Source organism: Drosophila obscura, unplaced genomic scaffold (assembly GCF_018151105.1).
Source record: "Drosophila obscura isolate BZ-5 IFL unplaced genomic scaffold, ASM1815110v1 contig_30, whole genome shotgun sequence".
Classification (NCBI taxonomy): Eukaryota; Metazoa; Arthropoda; class Insecta; order Diptera; family Drosophilidae; genus Drosophila; species Drosophila obscura.
Genome location: NW_024542818.1, coordinates 656,278 through 678,885, shown reverse-complemented (window position 1 = coordinate 678,885; position 22,608 = coordinate 656,278). Strand labels below are relative to the sequence as shown.

General features: G+C 40.9%; 1 protein-coding gene across 21 annotated transcripts in view; it reads right to left on the bottom strand.

Annotated features, from left to right (window-relative positions):
- The window catches only part of LOC111073978 (protein alan shepard), a 147,832-nt gene extending 125,719 nt beyond the window's left edge, over positions 1-22,113 (bottom strand). For 14 of the 21 annotated variants that reach the window (XM_041594599.1, XM_041594601.1, XM_041594600.1 and 11 more), the window contains exon 1: positions 14,201-15,037. Coding sequence is in view for 7 of the 21 variants with exons in the window: in XM_022366572.2 (XP_022222264.1) it covers positions 19,436-19,618 (183 nt within the window). In the remaining 14 variants the exon portion in view is untranslated. Of the gene's footprint in view, positions 1-14,200; positions 15,038-19,435; positions 19,689-21,727 lie in introns of those variants that run through there. The other 7 variants (XM_022366567.2, XM_022366573.2, XM_022366566.2 and 4 more) reach the window with 5 other exon arrangements.
- Positions 22,114-22,608: the final 495 nt, after the last annotated feature.

Sequence of the window (22,608 nt, the reverse complement as noted above, 5' to 3'; positions counted from 1 at the left end):
AAGAGGAGAGAGAATATGGGGGTTGGGGGGGCATATGCACTGCATGGCATATTAATAACACTAAAAACTTGCCACCGTCTGTGGCAGCTAACCCTATCCCCAGCCCACCCATCACACACGTTAGACAGAAGGACACACACACATACACACACACATATATAGCGGCATAGTGGGGAACAACCGTTAGAATTGAGTGTGTGTGAGAATTGAATTGCTTCAAGTGGCCCTTAAATTGCCCTCATTACATAGACAAACACGCACACACACACACACACACACACACACAGAGAGAGAGAGAGAAATGCATACAGATACAGGGCAGCGAACACAGAGAGATACAGATACAAAGCCAGACACACAGATACAGAGATAGATATAAAGTGTTGCTGCTACAGCTGCGCTTTTGCAAAATGGCCACACCCCCAGCCACCAGGGCAGGAGCACAACCCATTCTGCCTGCTCCATCCTCCTCCAACTCCTTCTTCTACTGTTGCACTCACACACATGCCACTTTTCATTTCCGGCTTTCGGATTTTTCTACTCTCCAGAGTTGCAGGCAGCAACGGCAGCAGCAGAGGCGCTTCCTAAACACAGAGCTTTAGCAGATGCAGCAGAAGCAGCAGCAGGAGCAGGAGCAGCAGTGCAACAGCCACTCATCTATCTACTTATGCTTTATATTTTATGTTCTCCTACAACTCCTTCTTTTCCTATGGCCGCTGCTGCTGGATGCTCTTGCCTCATATAAAGCATACGCCCTGTGCTCTCCTGTCTGTCTGTTGTCTGACCCACAGCACTTTAGAGATACCGCTGCTGCTGCTACTGCTGCTGCTGCAAGTCGGCCATTTCACTGATTGTCAGTGGTGGGACAGGCAGCAGCCTTTAGCCATTGGCTTATGGATAAATATTGGCAAGAAATGAACATTTCAGTAGAGGAAAAAGAGTTGCCCCAAGTCAGTACGAGAATTATGGAGCATTTCGGGAGCATTTATGGTGCACTGTTGGAGGAGTTTTAATAGCATTTTTAAGTGCACTGAAGAGCTTAAAGTTCTTTGATTCGAAAACATTGTTCATCTTATTTTTGCGAGTATTTTTAGTAGAATTTTTTAGAGTTTTAGATGTGCTCTTACTGGAGCGCTCATATCTTCTTTTGATTTTATTGAGATTCCGAAAATCATTACTTTTCCTTTACCTTTTTAATAAATGTCTTAAAGCATTTCCTTGAGGGTCTTCCAACAGTCTGGCTGCACTTTGGGGTTCGCCATCGTGCAGCATTAACTAATTTCCTGCAGCAAGAACCAACATCTTCTTCGAGGAAGAGTCTCCACAGAGACAGAACCCAAAGCCAAGTGGCTGGCAGAGAGACAGAACCCAAAGCCAAGTGCCTGCCACGGACAGAGAGAGGCAGACAACATGCAGCAGGGGCAGCATGGCAATATTTATGTTGATTTAATTCTTCTTCTATTTTCTAAGCATTTTTTGCCAAATTAAAAGCAACACAGCATGCAGGAAGCAGAAGGGAAGCAGAAGTGTTGCGGCAGGACGGATTTTGTGGTGCAATTTTTGGCTTTTAATTTGGCTTGGAATGCGGTCATTCCACAGAGTGGGCCACAAATAGTACAGAGAAAAAAGAGCGCAGCAGAAACGTTTATAATTTTTTAATTATTCCAATGAAATTCCTAAGGAAAGGAACCCAAAGACAGACCCGACCGACTCCATCGTTGGTTTTCTTCTTTGAAGGATTTGGGAGAATTCTAATAAAAATAGCTTAACGTCGAGAAAATGTCGACACTCTCTGGATACAGGAATGAGAGGGGGAAAGCGGAATGGAAATGCAAATCCCGAAATGGAGGATCATGAAAAAGGGGACGAGTGCTGCAGTCAGACGACAAGCACAAGCCGCAATGTGAAGTGAAGTGAAGTTTTTGCCGCACGAAAATTCAAACACAAAAGTTCAATTTAACGTAAATACTTTTCCAGTCTGAGAGCTGTAGGATAAAGGAGTAAAGAGCAAAGGTTAGCGACAAGGAGAGGGAGCAGGAGCAGGAGCAGCACTACTCGCAGTAAGCCAGCTGCCAAAGTAGCCTGGCAGTCGCAGCTATCAATAGTCCTTAGACGGCAGCAGGACGGCAGGACGGCACCGAATGCCGAATGCATCGAATGCCCAAAAGTTCGAGTGTGCGGGAAATGCCATTGGGAAATGCGAGGGAAACTACTTACGACAGAGGAGGCTTTTGGGGCTGAAGGATGCAGACGACGATGACGATGACGACGACGAGACAGGAAACGAGCCCTCAGGATGAGACAGAAGGAAAGACAGAACCATCTTGAATATGAAATGCTTGGACCCAGTCGAAAGAGGTTAGGTTAGCCATTCAAAGCCATACCATAAAACGGGTAGCAGCTGCAGCCTGCAACTGCAGCAGTAGCAGCAGCAGCAGCAGCAGCAGCAGCAGCAAGAGGCACATCTTCTACGATTTGACAGAAATGTGAGATATGTTTGCAGAGAATGCAAATAAAGCAATTGAAAGCTAAGAGAGAATCAGAAATGGTCATAAATAAATCACAAAATCGATGCATATACAGATTGATCGAAAAATAAACACATAGATAGCTGAATAGATAGATCGATAAATATATATAATTTAAATAAATTTCAAGCATTTTCCTCATCAGTATCTGCTTTCTCTCTTTCCCACTCCCTCCACCAGACACACACATAAAATTCGTTATAAATCATTATCCGACTCCTTTTTGCAAATATTTTAAGAAAACTTTCATGTGACAAACTTTCCACCTCCCAAACCAATCCAAGCCCTGGGCAACTACGCCCACAACCCTTTCGACGCACTTACAACATTCCCGGGACTCGTTTGCAACATATCTCCAAATGCCAATGGACTCTTTTGCAACTCCCTCCCCGTTCCCCGCTTTTCCCTTTTCCATCGGGCACTGATAAATGTGGGATGTGGCATGGGGCGTGGCACAGACAGACAAAGCACATTTCCCCATCAAACACAATAAGTCGATAAAAAGAAACGAAAAAAAAAAAGAACAGAACAGAAAGAGAAGCAAACGGGGAAAACTATTTTCCAATTTTCCAAAATGTAGCTCCCCACCCTCCACTCACCGCACACACACATGTGGAAGGGGTAAGGGTTTCGCTGCTGCACAAACAGAGATATGCAAAAATTGGTAATGGCAGCACAGACGCGAAAGCTGAGGCAAGCAAAAGTTGCGCCAAAAAAGGAGAGCAAAGGCGATAAGCGGGTGCTGTCCGGGGGGGAGTGTGCCAAAGGAGGCAAAGCAGCCAAAGGATGGATGCATCGAGAGAAGGAAAGCAGCAGCAGCAGCAGCAGCAGCCAAAAGACGAGCCACGAAAAACACGAAGATGAATTATTAGAAAAGTATGCAAAATACGCTGCATATGCATTAGGCGCAAAACCACACGAGTACCGAGTATCTGTGTGAGTGTCTAGCTGTAACTGCATCTGTATCTGTGTGAGCGAGAGCTAGAGTGTGTGTGTGTGTTTGTGCCTCTTGCGTATAAATCAAAATGTTGCCTAAAATGTTACAAATGTGGCATGTGCGATGGCTTCTCAGAAGTTTTCCTTCTTTTTTCTTCTTTTACTTATTTTAAAATTTTATTTTTGATATTTTTCTTTTCTACATTCCTCTTCTGTTTTTTTTTTTTTCGAACATCACAGATAACCAGTCAAAGAGTTTTCCCACTTTTCACGATGGAGCACGTATGTATCCTCCACACCCTCCCCTTTTTTTCCCACCCGTAAAGGGGACAGACACAGCTGCAGTTGCAGCTGCAGCTGGAGATGGTTTTTCGGGCGATGTTTTTAATATGCTAAGCACTCTTTTTATGCATTTTACAACAACTGTACATCCTGCATCTGCATCTGTATCTGTGTGTGTGTGTGTGTGTGTTCCCTTTTTATGTGTATTTGTGTGTGGCACCATTTCACATTGGTAGTGGCAACACATGCGACACAGTCACAAAATGTGTGTGCGCATATCAATGGATGTGTCAGAGCAAGGCATTGCCGAGAGTTAATAATACATTTCGCATGTGGCATGTGTGCTTCTCTCCTCCTGCTACCCCCAAAAAGAAGATGCTGCTGCTGCTGGGAATGGAGTGTGGAGTGTGGAATGCGGAGTGGCAGTATAAATAGGAATGGAAATCCACTATCAACTCCACTACTGCCTTTACTGCCACTCGTCCAATCGCTAAGTGCATGTCAAATAAAAAGGGGGGGAGCCAACGTGTGTGACTGCCACTGCTACTGCGATTGGGATGTGACTGCATCCTGATTATGACACAGACACACACACACACACAACCACACACGATAGAGTTTTCTGTCATAGAATTTGACATTGGCTTCGAATGGCTCCAAGTAATCCACCACACACAAAGGGGGAAGAAAATGCTATGGGAAATGGCATTGGCAATGTAAGTATCTTAGAAATGTGTTGTGTGGACAGTAGAAAGATACAAGGAGTGATTTGTGACAGGGAATTTGGAACAGAATTCCCGATTATAGATTTATAGATTATATATCTATTTATGGAATACAAGATAAGGAACATTTTAAAGATAAATACAAACAGATACCAAAATATATCCGAGAGATGGAAGAGTATAAGGACATACTAGAACAAAGATATCTTTAAATATATTTCCATATCTGCTATGAAAATATATCTACTATCCATAGATATTACTACCATTCATAGATATTTCTACTAACCATAGATATTTCTAAAAGCCACATATTTGTATACAAAATTAAAGTAAAAACACAATAGAAACCCCATTGGAATACAAATAGAAAGCCCCGCACACACACATAAAGAACATAAACTAGACTTTCCATTAAAAGATAAACTCCAAAGCGGACAATTGTCCCCACAACTAAATCAGGATTAAGGCGCCACAGATTGTTAGCCATTTCTCACCCTTTTTCATGGATATGATGATATGATGGGGAGCGGAATGGAAACGACGTACTATGCGTACTACTATATCAAATCTCTCAGACAAAGAACAATCTTTTGGTAATGCAATGCAGCAATGAGACCAACGAGCAATCCGAAAAAGGGGAGCATTAATGAGGAGTCCACTGCCAGAGAGAGGGTCAAAGTACACAGCAGCCCCTCAATTCGTATGACAAACCCCTCGCAATCTTCTAACCCCTAATCATCGAAATCGCCTTCTCCCCTTTACAAGTAGTAAACGATTTATGCGGAGCACGTTTCATGTGGTGGAGTCGTCAGCACGCAGCGTTACACTCTCTCAACAAAACCGTGGAAAAAAGATGAAAATACTCAGCATAAAGAAAGAGGGAAAAAGAGTTTAGAAATTCTCTGTAGATAGAAAGTGGGAAAAGAGCTACAGCTACAGCCTGTGTTGCTCTATTCGGTTCTGTTCTGCCCAACACTAAACACAGTGTCAGTCAGTGTTGTTCAATGCCAGCGGCAATAATAGCAAAATTCCGTTAACCCCAGCAGCCCCAGCAGCCCCAGCAGCAGCAACAGGAAGGAGAAGGAGAACGTCAACGCGAACAAGGATAAAACGCAACAAAGGGAAGCACTTAGCGGTTTACGCATTGGCGGTGGAGATTGGGGTTTAACAGAAGCCCCAAACTACAGATGCGAGAGATGGCAGATAGAATAGGGAACCGAGGAAGTGGGTGTGTCTGTGGAGGAGAGGAAGTATAGCAACCACTAACAGTGGTTACGGTTGCACGACGACTTGTCCATTGCCAGTCCCCTCCCCAGTAGGTAGATTGAGGGGCAACCAGAGTGGGGAGCCACGGAGGAGTGGCGTGGAGTGAAGTGAGGCTCCTGGACAAGGAGCTTCTGGATTATGCAGCTTTTGCGCACACACGTGTGCCGAACGTGACAATTTTCGGACAAAGCTAATGATGCGAGCGCTCTTGCAATTTGTATGGAAGGAAGGCGCACGAGGACGACTCAGGGAGGAGGCAAGGCAGCAAGAGACAGGAAAGGTGGCCAGTAGGAGGGGAAAAGAGACAGCAAGACACTTGGGGCAGGCAGGAAGCAAGAGCAAAGGATAGGTAGGAATCCCAGTAATAAGCGGTGAGGACGCCTCACTGAAGCTTAGCTCAAGTCTAGGAAACCTTAAATACCCTTCAAAAAGGATGTTTGAGTCAAGTGAAAGACGGTTCTTAGTGGGGGGAATTTCTCCAGGTAATATAAGTATTAAGCAGCTATGGATAATAAAGTATTAAGGAATATGAGCGAAACTACATATATTAAAGGGAATATATCTATTAAACGAATATTCTTTGGGCGAAGAAAAAACCCTAGAATTTCTAGATTTTATTCGTTGGTTACCACAATTAATGTGGCTTATATTAATCTGGGTTAGTAGTAGGGAAAATTAGTAGGGAGTATTAATATGAAAAGGAATAAATTCTAAAGCTCTCGTCAAAGAATAATCGTTCTTTACATAGATCTCTCTAGTTATATATTTTCTATGATTAAATCGTATCTACCATTTCTATAGAGTATAGAGTATACAATAATCCATAACTTTGAACTACAACATTTCGTTGACTTTGTAAAGTCATTATAATGGGATTACACATCATTACACCCACCCACATTTATCTCTAGCATGGACATTAGAGATCATATACCAATCAGACATGGAGGAGACAGAGGAGGAGGAAAACAGAGGGCAAGAAGCAAACGCCAACAAATTAAACAAGAAAGCAGAGGAGGGAAAAAGAACATCAGTCGGAACATCACAAAATCACACAAAAGGAACAACGAAACCAGTGAAAAATCATAAGAAAAATCATAGAAAAATCATAAGAAAAATCATTAAAAAAAAAAGTGGCGCCAACACATATTTGTCCCCAAATGTCAAAGTTCATGGCTCACAAAGACAGGAACCGAACGGAAACTTCATAAAATAAAAACATTGATTGAAAACAAGGCATCAAACGGTAGACAGGGGGCGGAAAAGCGAACACAAGAAACAAAATGAGGAATCTGTTTGACAGGAAAACAAAAAAGAAAGAACAAAAATTACAATGATTATGAAATCGGAAGGGCGGTAGGGCGTCAGGGTGCATGGGCGTGGCAAACCTGGACAGAGAGCGGAGAGAGCGTGTAATAAATTAATGAAAAGTTGATGAAGCCAAAGGCCAGGCCAGTCCGTCAAAGGCGTCGTCAGGCGAAGCAAAAACAAAAAAAAGAAGAAAATAACATGAAAATATTTTCTCTCTCATCAAACAATTTCTGGAGCTGAGAATGGTAGACAAGGCAAGGGGAAGAGAGAGGCAAATAGAAAGCGAAGAGAGAGAGTACAAACTTTTTTCATTAACAAAACAAAATCTGGGACAACAAAAAAAGTCAGAGGCGACAAAAGTTGATGATATTAATGTCCACACACACATCCATCTCCTGAGCCTTTTTTAAGTCCGTCTTTTGTGTACCTTGTGGAGAGTGCAAAGGGTATCGTATATTCCCTTCATAAATCCTTCAAATATATATTTTCCAATTCTAGATACTTTCTGATGATCCTTGCGTTTAGAATAAGGAAAAACCATTTTCTTTCTGGGAGTCTAGCCATCTCTTTTCCACAATTTTTAGCAGGTTGACTTCCCAATAAAGGATATTTTTTAGTCGGAATCTGGATTTCTCACGTTTTTATTTTTATTTTCCTTTTTTTTTTTTGATGATTATTTGATGATTTCCCAGCCAACACACACATTGGAAAAATAAAAGGAAGAGGCATATTTGCAGAGCGAAAGAGAAGGCGGAAGAGAGGGAAAGAGAGAGAAAGATGAATGTGTTGTAGGGACCAACAACAAAAATGTCAGCCAAATGTTGTTCGTCGTCGTCGTCGTCGTCGTCCGAGGGCCCCAAGTGTTGAAAGTTGTTTTAATGTTAATGACATTTCATTACAGCACCACACACATGCCCCTTCCCCCCTCCCCTATCTGTACACTGTTGACAAATTGCACAACATATTTTATGCCACATGCCCCGTGCCCCATGCCCCTACCTACCCTCTTCACACCACTAATAAAGCAAGGAAGGATGAGTGGGGGGAAACTGGACACTCGTTTCATTTTGGAGGCAAATTAAATAAATAAATAAAGCATCAAGCATACGCACTGTGGTACCCGGTACCAAGTAGATAAATCTCATGGCACCCCCCGCCCCACTCACCACTCACTCTCCCTTTGTACACTCCTCCGCTATACATTTCTCTAGAGAGCAGAGCAGAGCCCACTTCAGCGTCTCTCAGGCTGTGCTGTGCTGTGCTGTGCCTCTTCATGTGCTATTTTTACAAATTTTAGGTTAAAATACTTTAGCCAAGTGGCTCCTGGCAGCCAGGCCAAGTCGTGTGGCAGGCTCTAAGGCATGTGTCATAGCACACACACACACGCACACACACACATTCAGAGGGAGAAAAAGAAAGGACCAAGAAGCAGACAGGCAGGAGGCAGGCATCACCATCTATGAGGCGTTGTAGCGTAACGAATCTCAAAAGGCTGCTGCTGCTGCTGGCTGTCGCTGCTGCTGCTGCTGCTACTGCTTGATGCCAAAAATAAAGCAAGAAAATGAAAACGTGGCAAAAGCCAAAGAAGAATTCACACGAATCCAAATGCGAATGCGTACCCTGGGAAATCTATTTAAGACTTCAATTTTTTTTTCTAAGAAATAACATTTGGAACTAAACCAAGAAAAATACTCTCTACAAAACAAGTTGCTGAAATTGTCTATATTTTTTAAAGCGTTTTAAGCTAGTTTAAATACAAGTAAGGAGCTCCGCCTGCTCCAGTTCCTGCCACGAAGATTTGAAACTGGCAAAGCTTCTGTGAAACATCTGGCAACGCTGCTAGTTGTATGGCAACCCTTTTCTAAAGTTGCCCTAAATCAAATTGTGTGGAAAATCTGACTTTTTTGCATACCAAATGAGATGCTGCGCTCATTCTCTCCCTTTATTTTTTTTATATTTTTTATTTTGGGTAATTGTTATTGATGTGGAAATATGTGCGATTAGCAGGAGGGTTAAGCGGGTTTTTACCACCCCGAAAAAAAGGGAAAACTTTTACACCCAAAAAACTAAAAAGTGAAATTGTTATGGAACGGCTGGAGAGGGGTGAAAAAATAAAGGGGCCGACGAAAGCGACGCCATATTGGATAACATAAAATGGCGTTTATGATGGGCAAAGTTTTCATCATTTGCAATTTGCTTTTGACCCTCTTCCACCCGTGTGCCCCCCTCACCGCTGGTCCACTGGTTTTGGTTGAGTTTTCCAGCAAATTTAACATAAAACATTTTTTTTTTCTGGTTTGAAGATTTTTTTTTCCATGCCCTTCGTTTTGTTTTCAAACTGTTTTAAATAAATGATTTTTAGCGCACCCAAAACTTTATTTGGATGTCGCTATATCTATGGATATATTTATTTATTTATCTATGGATGTATCTATTTCTCTATGGATATATCTATATATACATATCTATGAACGTTGTTAACTGTTTTCCCGATGTCTGTTCGCACAATTTAATGCCATTGACTGAACATTTAATTAATGTTTTTTCCGCACAAAAAAAATCACAAAAAAAAGGTGGAATAGTCTCGTGTCCTCCCATTCCGCACATACGACAGGAAAACTTTACGAGAGAAAGGGAGACTGAGGGCACGGGGCACTGGGCAATGGGGAAAAAAGTTGTACGAGTAATTCCATGAAAATGGCATTTCATTCAATTCAATTTCATGGCTCTGTAATTATTTTGTACAAAATGTTTTCTGGGTCCTCCTCGTCGCTCTTATGTACAAAGTGCCACACACACACACACACACACACAAGTAACCGTACAACGTGCCACACAACGCTACAAACTGTCCCGACAACTAATCAAGTCGTGAGTCAATGAAGCAAAGCTCTCTCGCTCGCTTTTGCTGGGTGGTAGGTACAAATGTCAAAGTTGAATATGCTTTTGGCTAGGGAAAACTGTACGTGTGTGTGTGTGCCTCTGTGTGTGGGCAAACTGTGCACTAAATTAATGAAAAATACATTTAGAGCCAAGAGAAAATTCACTTGCGAAAATTACGATAAAATATGTACATATTCACTTTATGAGAGTATTTCCATTACCTAGGCCTCTCTCTGTTGGGCTGTCTTTATTAGCCATTTTCATTTAATTTCTGATTGATGGCAGAAGGAAATCGTATAAATTTTCCCATTTTCATTGCACTTCCGTTGGAGAGACGGGAAGGCTCTCCTCTGGCTAATCATCCATCATCAATTCATTAATTTTAAATGATAATTCAAAAAGTTTTGTAATTTCTTCAATCAATTTGTGGTAATCTGCTCTTGATAGTCTTCGTATTTGTTCTTAATTGATAAATTTTGCACTTTGTTAAGGTTCTTTGATGCAGGAAGGTGCACAAGAGTTGGAAATTCTCAAAGGGAAATGCTTTTAATCCTTTCTTTGCATGTAATTGAGAGTATAGCAAAGTAACTTCATGGACGGAATAATTTAATTCTCTTCAATTGTAGGCTTTCATTCACTGAGGAATAGATTTATGAGAGATTAACAGTGTGATTCAAAGGAGGCTCCACAGTAGCTGCAGCTGGAGCTCGGTGCTAGATCAGGGCCCGAATGCAGTGCCAGAACTTTTGTATTACGAGGAAGAATCTTCTAGAATTTTGCTTCACAAAGGATCCAATGCTAGTGTTCTCCAGCGAAAATAGAATAAATATTTATATGAAAGAAGTTACACCTTCTTGGATTCCACTTGACCTCTTGCCACAATTTTGAGGGGCTGTAGCTGCCGTTGGAGAGGGAAAGGGAGGGAATGTATGTCACTTGCTAATTAGCTGCCACTTGACTGCCGCTGCCGCTGCCGCTGCTGCGCTTACATAGAAAATAATAATGCATATGCATAGGCGCCGCCATCACCATGTCACGCATATGTCACATGCAACGTGCAACGTGCAAGCAACCCACTCAAAGGTCCTTGAAAGCAGTGCAACAGTCGCGTCGGCAACAAGCAACAGCCCGCAAGTGGGCGTGGCATAAAGCGTGTGGCATACATTCTGTGTGAGCGTGTGTGTGTGCCCCCAAAAAGATCGCATTAGCCAGATACTTATATGCTGCAGAAAGTGATCCCTTAAATATGGAATACATTAAGGAACAATTTCTTCGTGTGATTTGCATAAAACAAAACGGATTTCCATGGCTAGGAATTTCCCCCATGTAACGTACGATATCTCTTCTGGAATACTCAGATATTGGGACTTTAAAGTGATTTTTCAAGATTTTCCATGCACAGTACGATATTTGTATGTTTGCTGTTAATTCCTGGTAGATCTTTCACGTGAAACCCGTCCTTAGACGCTTCGGAATCCCTATCTTCAATGGTTCTCCAAAATCTTGCTTCTGAATTCCACATTCCAAATATAGATTACTTTTCCGAGCACATTCTCTGGCAATTATTTTTGGGAAAACCCTAAACCAAGGAATTCCCATCATTTTCAAGCCAGGATCCTTTGCTTTTTTTTTTTAGCATTTTCTTTCTTTTTTCTTGTATGCTGTCTGCAGGGCAGTTTGCCAATTCATTTTCACTTCGAGTAAAATTAATTAGAAATCAACAAAATGAGCAAGACGGCGGCAAAGGGTGGAAGGAGCTCAGACAGTGCCTTACATAAATCTTCGGACAAGGAAAAAAAACCGAAGGAGAAGCAGTACAAGAAAACAGCAAGGAAAAAAAATAAACAAAAATAATAAGGAACGAAAAAAACATTTTTCACTCTTGGCAAATGGACAATGAGAAAACCGACCAGCCCCTCCCAACCCAACGCAACCCAACCCAACCACACACCCCTCACTCCGCTAAACAACAATGAAAATGAATGAATAATATGAAAAGATTTTTCAGTTGCATTTTTTCCCATTGGGCTTTGGGCTTTTCCTCCCTCTCTCTTTTTTCCGCGCTTTCGCTGCTTTTCAATGTAATTGAAAACATTTTTGTTGTGGTGGTCGGTGGAAAATGGCTGGCTTTTCTTTGGAGTAACCCAGTTACCCTGGCCCCTCCTGCTGCTGCTGCTGTTTGGGCTCTGGCTAATAATGATTATTATTTCTGATTTATTTGCGGTCATTCTCCAGCTCGATTTTTGTTGTAATTATTGGAAGGAAAATGTGCTGGTTTAGGCAGTTTTCCAACTGCACCCACGCCACAAAATAATTTTACCGTTTTCCGTGTATGTGTGTGTGTGTGTGTGTGTGTGTGTAATGAAATTTCCCCTGTGCTTTGGCCACACAATGAGTGTCATTATCATTCCATTCACAGTCACAGTCTGTCCCTCACAATCGCTCCTCTGGCAGTCCCTCTTTCATTCGCTCTGTCAATCCCTCGCTCCCTCCTTCAGTCACTCATTTAGTCAAATATTTGTATAATTTGTCTTTATTGTCATTCCAACATTAGGCACATTTGTTGCCGTCGATTATCATGGGTACTCTTTAAGTGGACAAACAGCTGACGCAGCTCCTCTCTCCGTGCCGCACATTTTCCGTCTTTTATTTTTCTTATAGCCACTTCTGAGGGTGTGCCCCTCCTGTAATTTGTCCTAAAAGCTGAGAAAGTGTATGTAAATTGGCTTTATTTTCGGCACTTGTTGGGGGGCCACTCACTCAGGAATGGGGGATGGATAAGGCTGTCAGGGGGCGCTCATGAATGTGGGATGGTGGCAGTCGGCAGGGGGCATAAGGAAGTTGTCATTATGGGTCGACATTATATGGGTGAATGGATAAAGAGAAAGCGTACAGAAAGGTTAGGTTTATGGGAATAATATCAATTGAAATTTTCATTTAAAATTTCATCAAATAAATCCCTAAATTTACTGTCACTTTTATTAGATTATAAACCCCTTTTAAGACTTTTTTTCTGAGAATATCTCTCTTGAGAAATAGTAGCCATAAGAACCCCTTTTCCTGAAACATTTTTCACAAATTGAAGCATTTGAAAACCATTGAAAACCCTTCAACAAATCTTCCATAAACTCTGGAAAATCGTAGCACAAAACGAGGACCAATTTTCTTGGTATTTGAATTAAATTTAACATCTACAAGAAATTCTCAACATTTCTTGAAAAAGTTGATAGTCAGCCCCTTCTAAAACGGCGACAATTCTCATTGCAATCCTTTTTTAAATAAGTATCTCTCCCTCTCATAATATCTGCTGGAAACATTGAAAATTAATATACCATGGGGTTTGAGCTCCAAACTCATAATATTCGGGGTATTTTTCAGCTTTGATTCAGCTACAATAACGTTAAATATCATATTTAATGATATAATATTGAAATCATTACACACAATTCACAGAAATTACTTCCAAATATGAAAATTTAACGTAAAATATGTTCAGAAAAAAAACCAAAAATTTAAATGAAACAATCTATGGGAAAATCTCCTCCCAAAAGTTATATACAAGTACACATACTCCTCAAATAAATAAAACCTCCTTCACGAGGAACTTGAAGTGAAAATTTATAAAATACAGCCCAGAAATATACAAAAATGTATGTCTCAATGGAAAACCATATTCTATACCCCTCAGGGTCGTATAAAACCAAAAGAAATTCATTTAAATCCCAAAAAAATTACCTCAAAAAATACCCAAAAAGTGGTAATCCCTAAAGTTGAGGAACTTCCCTTTAAAGCAATCTATGGAAAAGTCTGCTCCTTAAAATAAATAAACTTTTTCCTCAAATGAGTATAACCTCCACCCAAAACGCATCTAAAAGTAAACCTACTCTTAAAACTCCTCCACAGAAACCATAAAGAAAGATACATATACATATATTTTTTGTGAATCCAAAAGCGTGAACAGCGCGAATAATAAATGATAATGAGAAACCGCCCGAAAGAAGCCTAAAACAGGACCTGCTTTCCGCGCGCGAGGGCGGAACAGGATAATCATCCAGGAAGCTACGAAAATTGAAGGAGAACCAGCTGTAAAGGAGCCCCATTTAATGTGGAGAAGGAGGACTGCCTGCCCTCGTAATTATTTTAATATTTAATGAGGAAAATCAAAAGAAATAGCGAATACACGAGTCACGGAGACACACCCGAGGGAGAGAGCTATGCAAATGTCCTTCTGGAGGATGAACAGAAGGAAGAAAGAAAGGGACTTACCAGGGGCACAGGTATGACACAGTAGACACAGGGGTGCCCACCAACAGCAGCAGTCGGCAGACCGTAGGCACCGTTCAAGCACAGCTGATGATGATCCGTTTTAAATATCTTCGTTGGCGGCGGTTGGGCAATCAGCGACGAGGAGGCGCTCGAGCACGTGTACAGCGTCGTGGTGGTGCCGGTGCTTTGATTACTTCTCGCTGGAGTCCTTGATCCCGCTCCTGCTGTCTTTCCTTTCGATGTGGCTGTGGCTTCTTGTTGGACTTCTGCTGTCGGTGGCGGCGGTGGTGGTGGCGACGACGACGGAGGTGGTGGCGGTGGTGGTGGTTGATTCAAAAAGTGTTGTTGTCCTGTGGTGACTCCTGTATTGTCGCTGCTGACCGAGGCTTTAGCCTGAGAATTTATGGGGGATGTGTTCCTGTTTGTTCCTGTGTTGCTGTTGTTGTTGGTTGCTGCTGCTCTTGCCGCCGCTGCTGCTGCTGGTGCTGTTGCTGTTGCTGCTACTGTTGCACTTGCTCCCGCTGCTACTGCTGCTGTTTGTATTGCTGTGGTTGCCTCTTGTATTTGGCCAACTGTTGACACCAATTGCTGGCTGCTTGCAGCTGCTGCCTCCGCTCCTTGTTGTTGCTGCTGCTGCTGCTGTTGCTCTTCAGGACCAAAATTTGTAAGCTTCAATGTGGCTGGTGTCGGCAACGGTGAGGTTTTTCTCTTGATTGACGCAATTTTAATGGCTATTGAGCGGCGATGCGTTGAATTTTCTTTCCTTTTTCTTTCCCTTTGCTTTTCCGACGACTGTCTGTCTGCCTTTTCCTTGCTACTTTTATGGCTTTGTGTTTGTTTGTTTATTTTTTAAACATTTACTAGGTATTTTTTTTTAATGGGATTTACCAACACTAAACACTGACTAACACTGAATATTGGAATATTATTTTTAGCAGTTACTGTTAAAGCACACACAGAGAATGACACAATATTTAAGCTAAGCTTTTTTTCTTATTATTTTTTTTCTAATTTAAGTTTTCTTTTTTTTTGCTAAATTTATTTTTTTTTTTTACTCACAATTTAAGCTAGAATTCTGTTTAATATTTTTTTGGATTTTTTCTGTAATTTTTAATAGTATTTTTAAGTTAATGTCTCAAATTTAATTTGGTTTTTATTTTCAAGAATTTTTATTATTGTCTTTATTTATCGCTTAGTTTTTTTTTTATAGATTTCTTTTAAAAATAATACTGTTTTTTTCACTTTCAAGTTTTTTGTCTAGTATTTTTTGTTGGTAGAGTTTTTAACTCTTTTTATTTTTTAGTTTAGGAATTTTCTTTCTGGTGACAATTGTTGCATTTGGAGACCTACTTTGAGTAGTATTTTGTTTTTTAATTTGATGGGTTTCTTTGAGCAGTTTTTTTTTTTTTTTTTTTTGCAATCTTCAGTGTATATTTCTCGTTTGTATATTTTGTAAATAATACTGAAACTTCACTTGCACTTCATTCTTCTTGCGAGTAAATATATGTATAAGATATATTATCTTATATCATGGACAGAATGTGAACTGATTCGTAGATTATTACGTATACGCACAATAAATCGGGGGAAATCTCTATATATTATTGTAGTAGAACTTTCTATCTTTCTCCTTTCACACACACAGAAAATGGCGAACATGCACTTTTCTCACTCCTCTGTAGCTGTCTGGCTGTCTGGCTGCTGACTCCTCTGTCTAGACTGTGGATTTTCAGATGTTTTTTGGATTTTTGGGTTTTTGGGGACCTGGGATTTCGATTCCGATTTGGCTTTTGGATTTTGCTATTGCTTGAATACTCTTCTGCTTGGGATCTTCAGATCTTTTGGAGGGGGGGCTGTGGCTGTGTGGCTCCTCTTTGGTGTCGTGGCTTTCCGTCGCTTTTTGGTTTTGGTGCGCAAAATGAGGAAAAGGCGGTGTTTGTAACTTAACTTGACAATCGTCGAATGGATTCTGAATTTCTCATTGAGTAAGGTTGGACACGACCCTCTAGCAGCAGGATGTGGCAGGCATTCGGTTTCGGCGTTCGGTTTTCTGCTTCGTTCGGGCCCGCGTTGCATGCCACACACTGGCGGAGGCCGGCAAAATGCCTTTTGTTGGGTGTGCAGAATCCACAAGCCGACGCAGGCGCACAACCAAAAGGGCGGCATTCAGCGGCTGCATTGAAGAGCGTGACTGGGCCCCCCTCTCCCTTGCCCAAAAAGAATCCGAATACGAATACCGGACTCCCGATTCACGACTCCGATTTCCCGCATTCCCCATTTCTCATTCCCCACCGATTCCCAATTGAAATGCATCTCAGCCTACGATTTGTATGCGGTCGCAATTACCTTAACAACTTTCTGGCATTCCGGCTCATCCGTTTTCATCCGTAATTGTCAACATTGAATTTAATCACAAATTAATACGTGACCAGAGCCCCGTCTATATAAACACAAACATACATATATCTCTATATCTCTGTATATTTCATCCCCCTAAAATACTCGATTTTGTTCCAGCAACAACTTTAGTTAGCGCAAATACTATCAAAAGTTTTTTAAGTTTTGAATATATTTTTTGGGCACGAAACTTTAACTAAAACTTTGACAAGAAAAATACTCGAAAAAGGGAAACAAGAAAAAATAGAGTATAAGCAAACACAAGGGTGTATTATGATATAAAAATAGGAATAGATAGGCTTCATCAGTTAGAGATCACATATAGAGTGACAGAATGGGGGTATATATGAGAAAAAGAAACGATCATATAGACTATAGACTTCTGATCACTTGAACGACAGAAAATGATAGAAATAGCAATCTGGATAATCAGGGGAAATCTAACGATAGTATTTTGTTGAGAAATATATATTTTTGAATAAGCAATAACGATAAAACGATTCAATAAACAGACTTTATGGAACAATTAATATGGAAAGAATATAATACAATACAAACACAACACAATATCATCATAAATGCTACAGAAAAGAATGAAAAGTTCCTATAAATAAATATAAATTATTAAGATATAATACATTTAGATAAGACAGAATCGTTATAGAAATGATTCACAATGCATTCCTTTTAATGAAATATATGGCAGAAGGCAGATGACTAATGGAAACAATGCAAATATTATAAAATATACTATGAGAATTGCGCATTAAAAATAAATATTTACAAAATTACAGATTATATTGGAAAATCCTCACAAAAAAATTCTAGCAGTACTTTCTCTCGTACTAAACGCCTTGTAAACTTAACTCCTACTCCAGCAAAAACTCTTCGCAAAACTCAACAATATCCATTACCCAGCAAATCTCTTCGCTCTTTGCTCTTTTGGTGGGAAAACTCTTCCCTTCGCGAGTTCGGGGGAAACCCCACCACCATACAATGCAAAATCTTTCGTCCATTACCATACAAAAAAGAGCACAGAGAAAAAAAAAAGGCACACAAAATGTGGACTAAAGTAATTTAAAATATATCTTCCCTTAAACTCCATAAACTTTAGCAAACTTCAGCGCATTTGCTCCTTTATTTATTTTTTCTGGCGTGTAGAATGGAAAATGGGAAATATAATTTTCATTCCAGGCACAATAACTGTGCGGCGCTGACTAAGCGCGGCGACTGTTTACAATTTTCTAGCTGGGGTTTTTCTTCTTTTCTTATATTTTTCACTCGAATTTTCCTTTTTTTTTTTTTTATGTGGTCTCTAAATGTTGGATGTTTGGCTGCAGCTAGGGAGATGTTGGTTGGTTGTGTAAGAGCTGAAAGCTGTTTAAATGAAAGAACCTCCACGGCCCATGCAACGGCTGTTGGCCATTAGAAGGATGCTGGCCAAAATAGATGCTCTCGGCCTACAAAAGAGGAGCGCCACCATTTCACATCCATCCTCTACTCTACCTGGTGCTCATTCCCTTCCGCACCCTGCATTGTGCAGCAACAGCTTTGAATAGTTTATGTGAAGTACATATATAAAGAGGGAAACGTGAGTTCTATTTACGATATCAAGACTAAAGGATACCCCCAAAATAACAAGAAAATATAAAGACTGAACGTTGCAGGAGGTATAAAATAGCTTATTAGAATATTTTAGCTGCTTCTGAAGACCACTAAAACTTTGGGTTAATGTGTTTTTAGGCAGGAATATCCAGGATACAGCTTTTATATTATCTACAACACGCCGCCCATTACTGATCGACTCTTACGCACAGCAACTTACATACATGCGTGTGCTTACCTAAAGCTGTTCTAAAGTCTTCAAACTCTTTGGGTTCTTGGATTTTTTGCAGGAATACATATAGATATTTCCTCTAACCATTACAAATATCCCCATTAAAAAAATATATACCCCTACAACAGATATTTCTGGGGTAAATACGCAGTTAAAACAGAATTCGTAGGACTGTAGGGAGGAGTGGCAGAGCGACTACCTACGAAAATGTTGCCTTTGTGTGATTTCCATTTCATGTTATATTTTTTTGTTTGCTTGGTTCGGTTTTTTAGAATGCAAATGCATAAATTATGATGGAAATATGACAATGCAGTCCCACCCACATTACAAACCACATGAAACAGAATGTAATTCCATTGAAATTAGCAAGGGAAAAATGGTCTTACTTTTGGGGTTTTACTCAGCCCCCCCACCCGTGAGTGAATAATGATTTATCCAGGTATAATGGGAGGCTAGGATTCTCTCTGTCTCACTGGTTAGGATTAGGGGCAACTGCAACTGTCAGCAAATTGATGGCGGGAATGGTTGGGAAAGAAATCCATATCATTGCCAGGCCATAGCCGCCGCATCAGCGGGAGCAATTTTCCACTCAAATGCCTTCTTCTCTCCCATCTCTCCGATGGATGGATGTGTCTGCGTATGACACATGTCGATTGCAGTGCCGAGTGGCGCCTCCTATTGGCAGTGCAGGCGGCAGGCGGTAGCACGCCCTCATCGCTCAGGAATGAACGAGAGTGAAGGCCCCGTGTCTGAGTGTGATTTGAATGAACGATTGACTGAACGAGCGAATGTTTGGTGTGTGCCTGTGTGTGAGTGAGTTGTTTGATTGCTTGATTGATGCATGGCGCCCACTGATTGATGGCGACTGATTGGTTGAATGCTAAGGGAATGGATTTCCAAAGCTTCAAGTAGTGGAACCCTCGACGAAAGCTTTCGACAGTATTTTCCATCCATAAATAATTATCTAAAATAATCAATTTGTCATATAAATATGGACTTACATTCGAATAATTCTGTGATCGTGGCATCTGTGGTGGCAATAGCTGGGAATTCGAGGGTCCTCCACCTCTCATATGAACCCCACCGCCTCCGCCTCCACCACCCTGCTGTTGGTGGGGTCCACCTCCTCCCATTTGTTGTTGCTGCTGCTGGTGCGGCGGTCCGGGGCTATAGCGGGGATGCATTGCAAGTTCTTGGATTTTTAACTTTTGTTCCTATTAGTTCGTTAAACACACTTTCGATTTTCACTCGCGGCTGCAGAGAAAACAGAAAGCACTTGATTAGGGAGTGGGTTTTAAGAGGAAAGTGGAGCTATTTAAATGAACTTGGATGAGTAATTTTGCGTAGATTTTAATGAAATCTAAGTATTTCAAGTGTAAGTCGAGTTCTTTAGATCATCTGACAGTCATCATTTTTAAGTTTTTCATCACTAATTGGGGTTTACCAACACTGAAGAGAGTTTGTGCCTTCCCTATTCCCATTCTGTAATAGACTTTATTAACACTTTTCCCTATTGAAATGTCAGTAGAAGACGAAGGAAAGCCCGAGAGAAAAGATAGTTTATTTTAAATCTATCCCGCTATCCTTTTTCGACCTCACTTTTGAATATCCTGAACTTTTCACTGCACTTTTAGCCAATCTACTGCTTTTGCCTGCAACTCGGCAACACTGTCCCCCACTACGCACATGCACTTTTGCACCATCATTCATTTGCTCTCCATTTATCTCTCTCTCTCAACACATGTTGTTGGCTCTCTCTCTCGTTCTTTAGTTCCTTCTCTTGCAGGCACCACTTCCAAACCGTCTAATTTGTAATTAATATTACACTTGAGTGCCGTGCACCGTATATGAAACTGCAACTTTGTTGATTTCTTAGTGCCGCTTTATGCGGCATCGAGTTATTTTAGCACTGTGTTGCCACCTTCCTCTCATGAATGCACGCCTTACCTCAAACCCCCCCTCCTTCACTGGCATTAGTGCATCCCGCGGGGCAGTTGCATACAACTTAAAAATAGCACACAGCCAGCCGTAGTTTTTATATTTACGGGGCCAGACATCACTCACACACAAGAGTGAGAGGGACAAACAATTTATATTGAAGCAAACTCTGGCACAAATTTATTCTATTGCAAGCTGTTATTTGTTATTGGACAATTATTATTGCTCTCTTTTTTCGTTTGCTTTTCACTGTTTTTTTTATCAATTTGGGCTTACATCTATTCTAGTTGGCTTTGTGTTTGTTGGTTGGTAAATGCTTATTTTTGTTGCTTATTTTTTGGAATACAAAATTGCAGTAGTACGCCAAAAGGACAATGACAGCAGCAAAAGCAAATGGGAGAGGGAGACTGACAGAGAGAGCAAAAGTACACTTGACAGCCAGCTGCTGCAGCTGACTGATGAGAGAGAGCAGGCTAGGAGAGAGAAACACGCACCCGGCAAACACAACGACAACAAGTGAGCAAAACGAAAATAAAATATTATTTGAGCACGTTTGATAAGATTTCAATAATTACGTTTATCCACCATTTCACTTTTGATTTGTTTAATCTCTGATTAAAATAATAATTCACTTGAACCTGCTGTTCATTCTATTTCATTCACTCCCAATTGAGAGCACAGCGCCGTTTCTTTTTTGCTTATTGGAATACACCCTTCCAGAGGGTATAATGTTTCGACAAAAGTTTGGCAATGTTGAGGAGGAACCATGGTCAAAACTATAAAGTCTATATATTCTTGATTAGCATGAATATCCAAAACTATATAGACACTAACTTTCCAAATATCAGGCAAAAAAATGTTCGATTTCGTATTACTCTATACCTAACAGAGAAACCAACTCTCTGTAAGTGTATCAAAACTTCGGCATCCAACTCAAACATGTTCTTGTTTTTATTTGTGTTCTTCTTTGTGTTTTTGGCGCTGCTTTTTTTTACATTGCCCTCTTCTGTTGCTGTCGCGCCTGATATATTTTCTGTTGCTGCTGCTGCTCATTCTTTCTCACTTTCCTAGCCCCGCTTCTTCTGGTGCTGCTGCATCTCTTTTGCACTTTGCTGCTGTTCTTCCTTATGTATTTTTATGCAATTTTCTGAATTTTCACACCTACAGCGCCGCGAATGAACAAATTAGTGTGTTTGCTGCAGCTGCATTATCGAATATATCGAGTGCAATGACACGACACAAGCAAAAACTAAACAATGACAATTAGCTGGAACATGGGAATCTTTTTGTTGTTGTGGTAGTAGTTTTGTTACGACAGCAAGCGCTGCGGCGGTTGGTGCTTTTTGTGTGCTTACTTTTATTGGAATTTACAATTCTCGTCAGCTGGTACTCTGTTGCTTCTTGTTGCTTCTACTTCTTGTTGCACGTTCTGCTTTCAGCGTTTATTTGACCATTCACACCCACATACACACACACACAAACGGGGAACTCACGCGCGCGCACACACAAACAGAGAGACAGCGACGAAGACAGAGAGACCCGCACTTTGCACTTCACAGTTATGTAGCTGCTTCCAACTTCTTAATGCTTCGATCTTAATAAATCGCTGCGCTCTACGCTTTTTGTTAGTTTTTATTAATGGCAATTCAATTTCTATATTTATGCAAAATTATTACAACGCGAAAATAAGTTTGCGCAGACCAAAAAACGAAAGAAAGCGCAACCACACACTCACAACCGACGGCGACGGGAATCGTTTGCGAAGAAGAGGAATGAGAGGAATGGCACAGAGAGAGGCAAAAGCAAACGAGGGTATATTTAGCAGAAGGTGAGGCACTGACAGGTGTACAGCTCCTACGATAGTTGCAGTAAACATAATTATTTACGCAGGGGAACGGCACGTGACAAATAAAATAAGTGTAAATATAGCGACTATAAAATTCACCACTAATTTAAGCGCTAATGCTGCACCTCTAATTTGTTATACCTTGAGCAAAGCAAACGAAATTTGCTTTGCCAATCGTTATCTCTCTCCCACATGCTCTCCACATTCTCTGGTTTGCTTCGTTTTTGTTGCCGGCAAACAAAGCAGCGAACTTCTCTCCTCTCTGTGCTCTCTCGTTGGCAGGGCCGCGATAGGGGTTATGACGACCGGGCGTATATGAGCCGAGGCGCCTTTTAATAATATTTCGTTTTTTTTGTTCTGGGATGAACCGTATGGAGCCAAAATGGTTAA